Source organism: Pleurodeles waltl, chromosome 3_1 (genome assembly GCF_031143425.1).
Source record: "Pleurodeles waltl isolate 20211129_DDA chromosome 3_1, aPleWal1.hap1.20221129, whole genome shotgun sequence".
NCBI lineage: Eukaryota > Metazoa > Chordata > Amphibia > Caudata > Salamandridae > Pleurodeles > Pleurodeles waltl.
In genome coordinates this window covers 1463056308-1463072112 of record NC_090440.1, presented here as the reverse complement: position 1 = coordinate 1463072112, position 15805 = coordinate 1463056308, and the positions used below count along the sequence as shown (strand labels likewise).

At 45.0% G+C, this 15805-nt stretch overlaps 1 protein-coding gene across 2 annotated transcripts in view; it reads right to left on the bottom strand.

The window, feature by feature from the left end:
* The window catches only part of CCNT2 (cyclin T2), a 90779-nt gene extending 76885 nt beyond the window's left edge, over positions 1–13894 (bottom strand). The window contains exons 1-4 of one of the 2 annotated variants that reach the window (XM_069225056.1): positions 13621–13894; positions 12710–12791; positions 5953–6081; positions 5385–5445 (exon numbers count right to left, since the gene is read on the bottom strand). In XM_069225056.1, coding sequence (XP_069081157.1) covers positions 5385–5445; positions 5953–6081; positions 12710–12791; positions 13621–13790 — 442 coding nt within the window. In that variant the 5' untranslated portion in view covers positions 13791–13894. The remainder of the gene's footprint in view (positions 1–5384; positions 5446–5952; positions 6082–12709; positions 12792–13620) is intronic. The other variant, XM_069225054.1, reaches the window with a different exon arrangement.
* Positions 13895–15805: the final 1911 nt, after the last annotated feature.

Sequence of the window (15805 nt, the reverse complement as noted above, 5' to 3'; positions counted from 1 at the left end):
CCCTGATCTTCTGTCATCAGACCCAAAAGATGGCACAGTAGATGGAGTGATCTACTCAGACACCCTCTCTGGCCAACAGCAAGCTGATTGTAGGAGAGTCCTACAACAGTTTCCTGAACTCTTCTCCTTAACCCCTGGTCAGACACACCTGTGTACCCATGATGTGGACACAGGAGACAGCATGCCTGTCAAGAACAAAATCTTTAGACAATCTGACCATGTTAAAGAAAGCATCAAGGTGGAAGTCCACAAGATGCTGGAATTGGGAGTAATTGAGCGCTTTGACAGCCCCTGGGCTAGCCCAGTGGTCCTAGTCCCCAAACCTCACACCAAAGATGGAAAGAAAGAGATGAGGTTTTGTGTGGACTACAGAGGGCTCAATTCTGTCACCAAGACAGATGCCCATCCAATTCCAAGAGCTGATGAGCTCATTGATAAATTAGGTGCTGCCAAATTTCTAAGTACCTTTGACTTGACAGCAGGGTACTGGCAAATAAAAATGGCACCTGGAGCAAAAGAAAAGACAGCATTCTCCACACCTGATGGGCATTATCAGTTTACTGTTATGCCCTTTGGGTTAAAGAATGCCCCTGCCACCTTCCAAAGGTTGGTGAATTAAGTCCTTGCTGGCTTGGAGTCCTTTAGCACAGCTTATCTTGATGATATTGCTGTCTTTAGCTCCACCTGGCAGGATCACCTGGTCCACCTGAGGAAGGTTTTGAAGGCTCTGCAATCTGCAGGCCTCTCTATCAAGGCATCCAAATGCCAGATAGGGAGGGAACTGTGGTTTACTTGGGACACCTTGTAGGTGGAGGCCAAGTTCAGCCACTCCAACCCAAGATCCAGACTATTCTGGACTGGGTAGCTCCAAAAACCCAGACTCAAGTCAGGGCATTCCTTGGCTTGACTGGGTATTACAGGAGGTTTGTGAAGGGATATGGATCCATTGTGACAGCCCTCACTGAACTCACCTCCAAGAAAATGCCCAAGAAAGTGAACTGGACTGTGGAATGCCAACAGGCCTTTGACACCCTGAAACAAGCAATGTGCTCAGCACCAGTTCTAAAAGCTCCAGATTATTCTAAGCAGTTCATTGTGCAGACTGATGCCTCTGAACATGGGATAGGGGCAGTTTTGTCCCAAACAAATGATGATGGCCTTGACCAGCCTGTTGCTTTCATTAGCAGGAGGTTACTCCCCAGGGAGCAGCGTTGGAGTGCCATTGAGAGGGAGGCCTTTGCTGTGGTTTGGTCCCTGAAGAAGCTGAGACCATACCTCTTTGGGACTCACTTCCTAGTTCAAACTGACCACAGACCTCTCAAATGGCTGATGCAAATGAAAGGTGAAAATCCTAAACTGTTGAGGTGGTCCATCTCCCTACAGGGAATGGACTTTATAGTGGAACACAGACCTGGGACTGCCCATGCCAATGCAGATGGCCTTTCCAGGTTCTTCCACTTAGAAAATGAAGACTCTCTTGGGAAAGGTTAGTCTCATCCTCTTTCGTTTGGGGGGGGGTTGTGTAAGGAAATGCCTCCTTGGCATGGTTGCCCCCTGACTTTTTGCCTTTGCTGATGCTATGTTTACAATTGAAAGTGTGCTGAGGCCTGCTAACCAGGCCCCAGCACCAGTGTTCTTTCCCTAACCTGTACTTTTGTATCCACAATTGGCAGACCCTGGCATCCAGATAAGTCCCTTGTAACTGGTACTTCTAGTACCAAGGGCCCTGATGCCAAGGAAGGTCTCTAAGGGCTGCAGCATGTCTTATGCCACCCTGGAGACCTCTCACTCAGCACAGACACACTGCTTGCCAGCTTGTGTGTGCTAGTGAGGACAAAACGAGTAAGTCGACATGGCACTCCCCTCAGGGTGCCATGCCAGCCTCTCACTGCCTATGCAGTATAGGTAAGACACCCCTCTAGCAGGCCTTACAGCCCTAAGGCAGGGTGCACTATACCATAGGTGAGGGTACCAGTGCATGAGCATGGTACCCCTACAGTGTCTAAACAAAACCTTAGACATTGTAAGTGCAGGGTAGCCATAAGAGTATATGGTCTGGGAGTTTGTCAAACACGAACTCCACAGCACCATAATGGCTACACTGAAAACTGGGAAGTTTGGTATCAAACTTCTCAGCACAATAAATGCACACTGATGCCAGTGTACATTTTATTGTAAAATACACCACAGAGGGCACCTTAGAGGTGCCCCCTGAAACTTAACCGACTATCCGTGTAGGCTGACTAGTTTTAGCAGCCTGCCACAAACCGAGACATGTTGCTGGCCCCATGGGGAGAGTGCCTTTGTCACTCTGAGGCCAGTAACAAAGCCTGCACTGGGTGGAGATGCTAACACCTCCCCCAGGCAGGAATTGTCACACCTGGCGGTGAGCCTCAAAGGCTCACCTCCTTTGTGCCAACCCAGCAGGACACTCCAGCTAGTGGAGTTGCCCGCCCCCTCCGGCCAGGCCCCACTTTTGGCGGCAAGGCCGGAGAAAATAATGAGAAAAACAAGGAGGAGTCACTGGCCAGTCAGGACAGCCCCTAAGGTGTCCTGAGCTGAGGTGACTAACTTTTAGAAATCCTCCATCTTGCAGATGGAGGATTCCCCCCAATAGGGTTAGGATTGTGACCCCCTCCCCTTGGGAGGAGGCACAAAGAGGGTGTACCCACCCTCAGGGCTAGTAGCCATTGGCTACTAACCCCCCAGACCTAAACACGCCCTTAAATTTAGTATTTAAGGGCTACCCTGAACCCTAGAAAATCAGATTCCTGCAACTACAAGAAGAAAGACTGCCTAGCTGAAAACCCCTGCAGAGGAAGACCAGAAGACGACAACTGCCTTGGCTCCAGAAACTCACCGGCCTGTCTCCTGCCTTCCAAAGATCCTGCTCCAGCGACGCCTTCCAAAGGGACCAGCGACCTCGACATCCTCTGAGGACAGCCCCTGCTTCGAAAAGACAAGAAACTCACGAGGACAGCGGACCTGCTCCAAGAAAAGCTGCAACTTTGTTTCCAGCAACTTTAAAGAACCCTGCAAGCTCCCCGCAAGAAGCGTGAGACTTGCAACACTGCACCCGGCGACCCCGACTCGGCTGGTGCGATCCAACACCTCAGGAGGGACCCCAGGACTACTCTAAGACTGTGAGTACAAAAACCTGTCCCCCCTGAGCCCCCACAGCGCCGCCTGCAGAGGGAATCCAGAGGCTTCCCCTGACCGCGACTCTTTGAATCCAAAGTCCCGACGCCTGGGAGAAACCCTGCACCCGCAGCCCCCAGGACCTGAAGGACCGGACTTTCACTGGAGAAGTGACCCCCAGGAGTCCCTCTCCCTTGCCCAAGTGGAGGTTTCCCCGAGGAACCCCCCCCTTGCCTGCCTGCAGCGCTGAAGAGATCCCTAGATCTCCCATTGACTTCCATTACAAACCCGACGCTTGTCTCTACACTGCACCCGGCCGCCCCCGCGCTGCTGAGGGTGAAATTTCTGTGTGGGCTTGTGTCCCCCCCGGTGCCCTACAAAACCCCCCCTGGTCTGCCCTCCGAAGACGCGGGTACTTACCTGCAAGCAGACCGGAACCGGGGCACCCCCTTCTCTCCATTCTAGCCTATGCGTTTTGGGCACCACTTTGAACTCTGCACCTGACCGGCCCTGAGCTGCTGGTGTGGTGACTTTGGGGTTGCTCTGAACCCCCAACGGTGGGCTACCTTGGACCAAGAACTAAGCCCTGTAAGTGTCTTACTTACCTGGGGTAACCTAACAAAAACTTACCTCCCCTAGGAACTGTGAAAATTGCACTAAGTGTCCACTTTTAAAACAGCTATTTGTGAATAACTTGAAAAGTATACATGCAATTTTGATGATTTGAAGTTCCTAAAGTACTTACCTGCAATACCTTTCGAATGAGATATTACATGTAGAATTTGAACCTGTGGTTCTTAAAATAAACTAAGAAAAGATATTTTTCTATATAAAAACCTATTGGCTGGATTTGTCTCTGAGTGTGTGTACCTCATTTATTGTCTATGTGTATGTACAACAAATGCTTAACACTACTCCTTGGATAAGCCTACTGCTCGACCACACTACCACAAAATAGAGCATTAGTATTATCTCTTTTTGCCACTATCTTACCTCTAAGGGGAACCCTTGGACTCTGTGCATGCTATTCCTTACTTTGAAATAGCACATACAGAGCCAACTTCCTACACCGCCTCCGTCCAGGTCGTGAGCGAGTGCGTGCTAGCCCATCCCGGAATCAGTCCCATTGGTATGAGCGGCGAGTAGGGGAGCACTTTGTGACTTTTTTGTATATATCTCTCCCAACATGAATGTGCCACTACCATTAACGGATTGTCAGATGCTCCCTTCTGTAGTTTATTTGTTAGCCAAGTGAACAGGGGTACTCCATGTAGTCGTGCCAGCACCCATGTGGGTCTGTGTATCCAATTCAGTATCCACTGTAACTGTGCAGCAGCATAGTAGAGTTCGAAATTGGGAGCGCCCAGACCACCCGCATTAATTGGGCGCTGCAGTGTGGTGAGTGCGACGCACGATCTGCCCTCTCCCCATATAAGCTGCAGCAGGGTAACGTTCAAGTCTCGAAAGAAGCTCTTGGGAATCCTAAGTGGCAATGCCGCAAAATAGTATAACAGCCGGGGCAATAACAGCATATTTGCCAGCGCCACTCTGCCCAGGGGCGGCAATGGCAATTTACACCAGAAACGCAGCGACCCCTTCATAGAAGCAAGTGCTCTCCCCAGGTTCCCATTCCTAAGATCCTCATTCTATGATATATGTGGACCCCCAGGTATTTGAACGTATCAAAACACGGGGACCATATAGTTAGTGGGAACACACATGATTTTTCCCAATTTACCACCAAGCCTGATATCTCCCCAAATTCAGTCAAGCCCACTGAGTTAAGTTATAATCAATTAGTTTGAATTTTTATAAAGCAGCTCTGGCATAATGTAAGCCAGTATTCAGCAATTAGTATGGCAAAGTATTTCTAAATCTTCACTCCTCTTAACAGACTAGCATGTTCTCTGCATTTCTTCTTTTCACATTCTGGGAGGTTTTATGTTGTTTTGCAGGTTCTAGTTTAATGTAGCTTTATAAAAGGGACGGGGTGTTAGTGCCTTGTGCCAAATATCCTTGCAATGTTTTATCAATTTCAACAAATGTACTTCAATTCCGGCTGTGCAGAACTTTACCAGAAGCTAAACTATAGAATTACTTGCAAAAAGCCCCCATGTATGAAGTAAGATGATCCCGAGTGGGAGACCCCTATTTCACAGGTTCAATTTTCGCTCAGGTCGGTCCATATGCCAAGCATGACATTTTTTAACAAAAACATTACATTTTTAGCAAAAAAATAAACTTACCTAAAGATTGGAGCATTATTGTTTCAAGTATGACCAGTTCCTGCGCCTGCTGTAGGTATCCCTAAAGGCAGATATACGTATGGTTCAATTACATGGCCAATTATCAAAGTATAAGATTTACTAGAAAATACATATAACGCTTTACAAAGCTGACCTCTTAATTATGACAAGCCTTTGCATGTCAAGAATTACTCCTAGTAATGCTCAACTGACCAAGCATACTTTAATGCTCGATTTCATATTGCTGTAGAACACAAACACTCGGCGGTCAGGCAAGACCAAATCCTCAAAAATGCTCCCTAAACATGGTTTCACACCAACACAGAATTCAGAGGAAAATTGGGTAGATTTTGAACGAAACTGAAGTCCTCCACTAAACGTAAAAGAAGACATGCAGGGCATTATGTCTGCAGTTGACAAAGTGCACCCAAAACCCTGGATTTAATAAAAAAAAAAAAAAAAATGTTTTAAGTGTGCATGCATTGGAGAACATCAGGTTATAGTAAAAATACAACATTTAGGACCCGTTAATAATAACGAACCAGAACTAGACTTCACTACTACCCACCTCACTCTTTGTATCCAGCTGGGGCTCTTGGGGATTTAGACAGGCGTGTGTCACTTTAATTACATGTTCAAGTTTTCGTGGCTGCTCTTCCACCTTAGCAGCTAAGAATAAAGCAGTGGGAGAAATGATCTACAAGAAAAACAAAAGCATTCCTTGAGTATGTGACAATACTGTTGGTTATTGGGTAATCATATTCAACTTATTTAGTACGTTTAGCAATCCAAGCTTTTTGTTAAGGGTGCACAAGCACTGATACTAAAAATAAGAACAATATATTACCACCAAGCAATACGATCCTTTTGGACATGATTTAGAAAAATATACATGGGAAATTACAAATACTCCAAGCAAAGTAGCAATTTGGTTTGGCTGTCGATTATCTTGCCTTTAGGACTCAGAAAGACGCCGGCCCTGGGTGCAGTGGCACAGCTTATTACTGAGAGGTGCCTGTATATAGTGATTATGGGGTTTAGTGCAGGTGAAAAGTAAGGCGACTTCATGTATTAAAATGGATTGTTTACAGATGCAATGGTTGACAATTTCCCATTTGGCTGCACAGCAGGCTTGTGTGGTAGGCCTGTGGGTCTTAAGCAATATGTCCGTGCACTCTAGCGGAATCACAGGAGCTGACAGTCAATGACGTGGATGGGGGTGACGAGGGAGCTTCCTCTTCTTCCTTGAGGTCCGAGCGGCTGGAAAAATTCCACTTATGGACTCTGCAACAGTTGGTGGGACGCAATACTTGAAAGAACAGTGAGCTCACTTTCTTTGACACTGAGGAGGGGTCTGGCTTACAAAGATGTCTCGTGTGTAGTCAGATGATTGATACTTCATCTTCTGCTATTCCCCTTCGGTATTGAATTGTCTTATCTGTCTGGAAGGTGCGGAAGCCTTATGGCGGTATATCAGTCAGCGGAGACAGAAGTTACAGACCTTGTGTACGGCGGACCAAGGGCCCTTTGTGTGGCAATGGAGACAGTACTTGAAGGGCACCCGTTCCATCAAACTATGTGCATTATCTGACAAGAAATAGTAGACAAGGGCACACTGCCCTGAATTGGGCTCAGAGCCTTGCCGATTGTGAGCTGATCGATGGGTGTCAGTCTCTGAAAGGCTTCGCGGAGAAGGGCTTAGGCAATGGCTTTTCCGCGATTGTAGGGGATGAATTTTGATAATGTGGGCCAGAAGGAGTCATGGAAAACGTTGTGTCCGAGCTTCCCCGGTACAGGCCCGCACCAGATGGCAGAGGAAAAAAAAAAAAAAAAAAAAAACAATCTCTAACTGAAATCAGTGCCAACAAAGGGGCTTGGGGCCATCCTGTGACTGGAAAGCCTTTGTTAGCAGAAAGGTAACTTCACACGCCCGAACCCAGCAATGCATGGCAGAAGCATATAGAGCAGGCCTATCGACAGCAACATGTGTTCAAACAAAAGGCTGAGTGGAGCTGTGGGACTCCCCTTTATAGTTTTCTTTTAACCCTATCCACTATAGATCAATGGGATGAGCAATTTCTAGTCAAGAATGCATCACTGAAAAGGTGACAGTGAGCAGATCACATACTTCCAATGACAGTTTTTGAAGCATATCTACTTTGGACTATTGTGGCTTATTTCGCCTTCAAAATGCATCACTTAAAAAAAAAGTTACCTATGCATGGTACACCAATCTCCATTTTGTAGTTTTCTTTCAAGATGACTGGTTTAAACATTTCCGGCTAAGGACTTCTACTTAAAAATAATCCGGGTACAGTGATGGACCTCAAATTAGGGAGTGTAGGATAATGTCAATACAGACTTAGCAACTTTCGTAAAGTGTAGAGAGCTTTCGAAGCGTTGAACACGTTATGTCGCAGAGGAAAAGCTTTACAACTTCAAAAACCGCTATCCCTAAATCCCCATTACTAGTTCTTTCAGACGCCCAGGCATCTGGATTATTTTGCCAAATCAATGCAGCCCATGAAAATTTCCAGGTCATTACGTTTGACTTATGAAGAAATGTTTATGCATACCCAGACCCTAAGAGGTGAAATGTGGTTAAAAACTCAGGTACAACAGGACATAGCGAATAAACAGTGGCCACGGTTAAATATTCTCACCAGCTTTTCGGCCAGCAGTTGATGTGCCAGTCACCCTGCCTGCCTGCATACAATTTGCCTAACTGTCTGACCGGTTGCAGTGATTGCACAAGGCACTCTCTGCCAACCCAAACACACGGGAGGCAATTCAGAGAGTAGTTTGTAAGTATGAGACAGGTGTAATTTTTTTTGTAAATGACAAAATAACCTTTCTAAATTATATTCATGTTAAGTGGGTGTGGTTCATAGTGTGTGTCCCTAGTAGGATACCAGCTGATAGTAGGGATAGTTGAATAGCTGATGCTTCTTATGCTGAGGATGCGGCCAACCCTGACTGCGAGGAAATTACTATAGCTGGTACAAACTTGGGAGATTTCTCGTCTGGGCCAGATGTTAAAGAACTCGAGGTAACTCGCTGATGTGATCATCAGGCTCCACTCCAATAATATCGCCTAGGTCAGATGTGGCCCTCTGGGTGAAGTGACTCTCCCCATTCCTGTTACGCTGGGTTTACGACAGGGGTGTGCGTTAGCCAAGGCTCTTTCTTTTGTGCTAATGATTTAGTCACCCAGCTTGTTATAACGATGTTTCAAGTCTTTCCAACCGGAGCACCCCTGTTTGCTAATAATACTCTTTTGATCCCAAAGTCTCAAAATGGATTAAAAACCTCTTGAACCAATCTGAATTCTCTTTTGTAAACAGAGGCATGCCGATTACGCTCACTAAAACCAAGCGCAAGGTGTGAATCCCTACCCATCGACACACTCACTCACACCAGACCTCAAACGCCTCCTCCCCGACCCCCCCCCCCCCTCACGAAAACCTCCACACATTGGACTACTTGGGAGTCACGCTCACAGAGCGGTTTAATTGGCTCCCCCATACATATAAGTGTAGGGATCAAGTTGAAGCAATTTGCTGGGGGTGTTGTGAGGTCTTTATGAGGCTCCACATTCCGCCCAGTATTACCAGCTCTCCAAATCTACAATCTGCAAAACACTCGGGCCTCCTTATAATGTGGGGAACTTTGGAACCATGAGAACGTAAATGCTTTGGAGCCAGTTGAAAACTGCTTTTGCGCCTCCTTACTAATCTTCAGGTGAGCACATGGCACATTCCACCCCGGTTAGATCTGGGCCATAGATCTCTTAAAAACAAGGTGACCGGTAGACCATTATTGTATTGGTGGAGAGTCTAGGTTACTCCGGAATTTATGCCATACCAGCTGGGCTTAGAAGATACCTGGGGCTTCTAGATTCCTGTGGTTCAGGTTTATTAAACGCCAGCTAAATGGGTTGGGTTGTGGGAATCCTTGGTCTAACCAAGACAGTCAGTGGGATTTCGAAATCTACTCAATGGTCTAGGACTCTGGGACTGGAAGGGGGTGCCTTTATGGGTTCAAGGATCATTTCACCTCGGAAGTTTACCTGGACGAGACCCAACCCCCTTTTGCCGAAGCTTGTACACGAAACTCAGGTTTGGGACCCTTGCACTTTGTTCAGTTACAGCGAAGTGGCAACGCACCCCTAAAGAGTTGGAGGTGTATTGTTCCTTCTGTCCCCAAGTGTTAGAATTCATTGACCATGTTATTTTTTGTCCACATTACCATGGGTTCCGGAGAAAGTGGACTATGCCACAATTAAGGGTTATAGATCAGAGATTAGGATTTTGAAAAGCAATACCAGCCAACCCATTGTATTTAACTTTTCTTGATATTTGCTGAACATGTGAGTTCCAGATGCTGCTAATGTCCCCCTTTGATTATGGTACATGTTTAAAGCTTGCTTACTGTGCTGCAATAGAATGAGTTATATTTTTTTGTGTGTTTATCGTATTTTATATGTTTAAGTACTTTTATGGTGGATATGCCAAAATGATTTGTTGATGGTGATAATCAGACTAAATGTGACTATGTTGCAGTGTTATATTTTAACCAACATGGCATTAAAGAAAATAAACAAGCTAATATTTAGCTCCAGGCACTACCTGGAGCCTGATTTTTTTTTTTTTACAACTTACAAGCTGAGTTTACAGAAGACGGGGGGTCAGCCACTGAAAATGCATGCAACATATCTTGTATCTGGAGCATACCAAATGTCTAACACAACCTCGAAGATTTATTTACTCCCTAACAATGTTTAAGTTGAAGTAAAACCATTTATCATCCACAAGCACTCTTTGGATCCTGAGATCTGAACACCCAAATCTTGTGGAAAGTCAGTAGGACAGCTCTCCAGGTAAAAACATTGCATGTGATTTTCAAGCATTATGTTTTCATACACAATGTTGCTCACTATGTGAATTAATGCTGGAGTCAAAAGAATAGTGAGGGAACACAAGATAAGACTGCATCGCTGAGCCATTAAAGTAAAATACCAAACTTGGCTCTAACAGCACAACTGATGCTACAATATTTACTGCACTCAGAAAAAGTCACCCCACAATGCTATGCAAGCATTCTTTTTCAAAACATTTTTACACATAAATCTTAGCCTGTGGTGGTCCTAGGACAATGGGACCACCTCGGCCCCACACTAGGTTAGTGGGGACCACAGAATAGTAACCCATCCTTCCATTCAGTGTCTTTTAAACTCTTTCATGAGTAGTTTGTCATTGCAGTAGGTCTGCTAGTCCTGAAAATGTGTAATGCTCTACATCCTACAGGGGTTAAATATATGGTTACATTGCAAAATGTTGTCATTTTCTTTTCATGTAGTTATGTCCTGTAGGGACTAACTATATAGTAATAAAATGACCTTATTCCTTACAAATGCTATTTTCATTGTGGTGTGCTCTAAGGGTTATTCTGAGCATTACAGTATAATGCCAGAAGTGTATTTCTGACAAAGGTTTTTATAAGGTTTAAATGATAATTGTATATGTTTTATTAATCTCTCCTTAGTGCAATTATGACCATGATTCAGGCCACCATAACATCCTTATCACACTATGACTGTTTGAACACTTGATATGTTTGGGTGACCCTCCTAGTTTAATTCGCATGTTACTCCTCTGTGGTTGTCTTGTGTCTTTTGGGGAATCGTGTTAGCCAGCCAAAAAGTCTTGACGGTGGGGCGGTGAAAGTGGTATTCAATTGGAATTAGCATGGCAGATTTAAATTAGGTTGCTTAATGGTGACACGTTCATTTTTTGCTGCAGATAGAGGAAGAAGGTAAATCGAAGACCTTATGCAGGGCCACTGGAATAATGTAGCAGAAAAACTAAATTATGAGGGAGGGTTGGCCAATTTATGTGACAAGAAAAGTCCAGTTATGAATTTACAACATCAAAAGCTCTAACTCAAGCAAATGCAAAAACCAAGATCGGCCGTAGACATCTTCAACGCTTGGGTAGGAGTGCAGCACAATTATAAACGATATGTGATTCCAGTCTGTAGTTGCACAGAGGACACTGATATTTCTGAGACTGTCAGATTGCCATGCTTGGCTTACCTCCCTAAAAATGAATATGAAGAAACCATAGTATCAATGATTTGGTTGGGGGTGGAGGGTTAATTTCTCATCACTGAAGTTCTCCATATTTCCTGCTTGAAATGTTTCTGTAGTCTTAATGATTGAGGAGACTTGCATGTTTCCTAACCATTTGTTATTTCGCTGTCCCATAGCTATTCATGGTAAGAATGGAGGTAATTAGGTAAAATGTCCAGGAATCGTAGCACTGATTACAAGCTACGAGAGCACGCCAAATGTGGTCTCTGAAATGTTATCTTTAGCATATCACACAGAAGGAAATCAGATATGGAGTCAAGTTTCAATGCTAGCTGTCTTATTTTTGTTTAAGAAGTGGAGCTTGGACGATTAAACAAGTGTCTAAGTAGCATGCACCATTTGCAATTTAGCCATGGTATTGGCACTGCTGACCTACTGAGCAATCAATCATAATTTTAGGCACTTTTTTGTTTCTGGCTGTATTATGCTCTGGATAGGATACAGATGTGATAGGAGGGAAATGGGTAGATTGTGGAGAAAATGGGAAGGAGGTGAAATAAGATTGTTAAAAGTTTGTACCAAGCCTTGTAAAAGTATCTTGCCACATAGCCAGGAAGGAAAGACAAAGAGGCCAACTCTTAGCTGATGTCTAGCGTGCGAACCCCAACGTGACCTAACCACGATGGCATGACCAACAGAAGGGGCTGTGCAACTGCTTAGAGCTTATTCTGTAATACCAAAGGGACCCAGGGGATACAGTATTTTTAACCCCTTAGAGACCATGTATAAGAAGCCTCTGTCACGTTGACTCTTAACACAGTTTACGTGCCACGCGTTAGAAATCATTGTACCCAAAGGATTTTAATGGTCTACAACCCTCATTCACTCAACTAGTGGTGGCCCCAATCAATAACTGCCAAAATTCCTCCAAAATGGTATGTGGCTGCATTGAAATATTTCAAATCTTAAATCTCCTGCCAACAGAATATTGCGTAACTCGTGCAATCCAAAGAGCTCAAGATTTAAATCTTCCCAGACTCCGTAGTATAGGCAACCACTACAAAAGAGGGAACATTTCAGTAGAATATTGTGGAGTCTCATTCCTGACCAGAAGACATAACAGGCATCGAGCCAGGTTCAGAACGTACCTCTTGACCTCAATGGGAAAATGTCGCATAAGTAGAAATTCTGCGAACATACAAAGAAACAAGGGGATATAAATATGCATACTTACGTTTCTGTGAAACTTCGTAAAAGAATGATGCATATAAAACCTGTGCATGTAAACAATTGCGGTGTTTATCGTCAATTGCGATCTTAAGTATACGTTAAGGGAAAACACAAAACAAAGATCTACTAAATAACAGCTTTTTTCTGAGTGGCAAACAGCCAAAATTAATATAAAGTGGTGCATCTTGAGAACCAAAGCATTTTGGTTTCTACTGGCCACACCAATAATTGAAATTTTGCCCAAAATGTGCGCCATTATTTGCTATGCGACAACTAGCGCTCCCACGGAGGGAATAAAGGGACGGAGAAAAAAACGAAATCCTAGATAAATTAGGGTGCTACCCCCATAACACGCAAGTAGTCGACAATAACTACCAAACAAAAGGGCACGTCGCCGCATAATGGCAGCGACGCCTCCCATGGACACCCGCAGATAGCGGTGATAGAGCAGCAAAACAACACTGCAAACATACTAACACAGCACCGCCAAGCCACCTCCCTATTTCCAGTATCGGTCACCCGCTGAGGCAGCGAACATAGCTACGCCATCCTCCCGCCCAGTGCAGACTACGCAACGCCGGCTTTTATCGTGGGTAGGCCGCAATCTAGTACTGCCCGTCATTTTAGTACAATATCCCAGAACATACATAGCCATCCCGCAGCAGCGCAGTCGCCCACCCACTCGGAGGTCTTTAGTGCGGTCTTTTAAGTCTACACCTTAGTGTGGATCCCCTGCCGCCTACTCCCTGGAGAAAGAACGTGAGCAGGCTCCAAGGTACCCTGGAGGCCCTGACGGTTCAGCCACAATCAAAAGCACGATATAGGAAATAAAAGCTCTATACTTCCATATAACCACAGTTCACGAAAGGCTCCCCATCCCTGCCCAATAACTACAGGCCGCAGGCACAAGGATACACGTTGAGCCGCTGCCCCATGTCTTGGATGAGGTTCGCCGCCTGCTGTCGGTAGGACAATTCCTTGTCTGCCTCCAAGCCACAGCGCCTGGAAGGCGTGCTGTCCAATTGTTCCCGGGTGAAGAACCATCTAGAGGCAGAGGCGGCGGTGGCTTCCCGGCACTCAGCCATCACACGATCCCAAGACGCGCGCAGAGCGGCAGACACCAACTGCGCCGAAACGTCGGACGCACCCCAGCGTCACAATCGCCGGAAGCGCAGCCACTAGGACCGGAAGCAGATTTACTGGCATTATGGGGCTTGTAGTTCCCTGTCAAAAAAGCATTTATTAGGAAGCAGAAATACAGAATTGCCTTAGTTTTACTTTTTTAAACGTCTGTAGAAACACTAGCATAAGTTTCATCATGATCCATTGCGAACGTAAGAGAAAAATATTCACTGTAATTCTGAAGCGGCGCGCTACTTTATGCGCACCTGCCGCGTTATACGCATGCGTTATATTAATAAGTGCGTGCACGTACAGATCTTTCTAAAGGGCAGCCTATTTTTACGTAAATTAAGGCGCTTGCGCGTGCGCACTAAAGCATAAAGGCAAGGAGGCTCTTAAAACTTTGTCAAATTGAGAGGCGTGGCAATGTGGAGGACTGAATGCTCCAACGGTAACAATGAAGTGAGAATACAACTATGGTGGTAATAATCCGCCATGTTGGGTGAAGGAGCGCGCGCGCGCTCTCTCTCTCTCTCTCTCTCTCTCTCTCATAATAACAAGCTTGATTAACCCCTTCGCTGCCAGGCCTTTCCCCCTCCTCTGCCGAGCCTTTTTTTGGCTATTTGGGGCAGTTCGCGCTTAGGCCCTCATAGCTTTTTGTTCACATAAGCTACCCACGCCAAATTTGCGTCCTTTTTTTCCAACATCCTTGGGATTCTAGAGGTGCCCAGACTTTATGGGTTCCCCTGAAGGAGACCAAGAAATTAGCCAAAATACAGTGAAAATTTTGTTTTTTTCAAACAAATGGGAAAAAAGGGCTTCAGAAGGCGGCTCGTGTTTTTTTTCCCTGAAAATGGCATCAACAAAGGGTTTGCGGTGGCAAGATCACCATCTTCCCAGCTTTCAGGAACAGGCAGACTTGAATTAGAAAACCCAATTTTTCAATACAATTTTGACATTTTACTGGGACATACCCCATTTTTACTATTTTTTGTGTATTCAGCCTCCTTCCAGTTAGTGTCCGTAATGGGTGAGAAACCAATGCTGGATCCCAGAAAGCTAAACATTTCTGAAAAGTAGACAGAAATCTGAATTCAGCAAGGGGTCATTTGGGTAGATCCTACAAGTGTTTCCTACAGAAAATAACAGCTGAAATAAAAAAATATTGAAATTGAGGTAAAAAAACAGCCATTTTTCTCAACGTTTTACTCTGTAACTTTTTCCTGCGATGTCAGATTTTTTAAAGCAATATACCGTTACGTCCGCTGGACGCTTCTGGTTGAGGGGATATATAGGGCTTGTAGGTTCATCAAGAACCCTAGGTACCCAGAGCCAATAAATGAGCTGCACCTTCCAATGGGTTTTTATTCTATACCGGGTATGCAGCAATTCATTTGCTGAAATATAAAAAGTGAAAAATAGGTATCAAGAAAACCTTTGTATTTCCAAAATGGCCACAAGATAAGGTGTTGAGAAGCAGTGGTTATTTGCACATCTCTGAATTTCCAGGGTGCCCATACTAGCATGTGAATTACAGGGCATTTCTCAAATAGACGTCTTTTTTACACACTGTCTTACATTTGGAAGGAAAAAATGTAGAGAAAGACAAGGGGCAATAACACTTGTTTTGCTATTCTGTGTTCCCCCACGTCTCCCGATAAAAATGGTACCTCACGTGCGTGGATAGGCCTAGCACCCACAACAGGAAATGCCCCAAAACACAGCGTGGACACATCACATTTTCACAAAGAAAACAGAGCTGTTTTTTGCAGTGTCTAGCTGTGGATTTTGGCCTCTAGTTCAGCCGGCACCTAGGGAAACCTAGCAATCCTGCGCAATTTTGAAAACTAGATGTAGGAGGCTGGCCTGGCTTGTAGTGGGTACCAGAGGTACTTACACCTTGTGCCAGGTCCAGTTATCCCTTATTAGTGTAGAAGAGGTGTTTCTAGCAGATTAGACTGATAGAAGGTAGCTATGG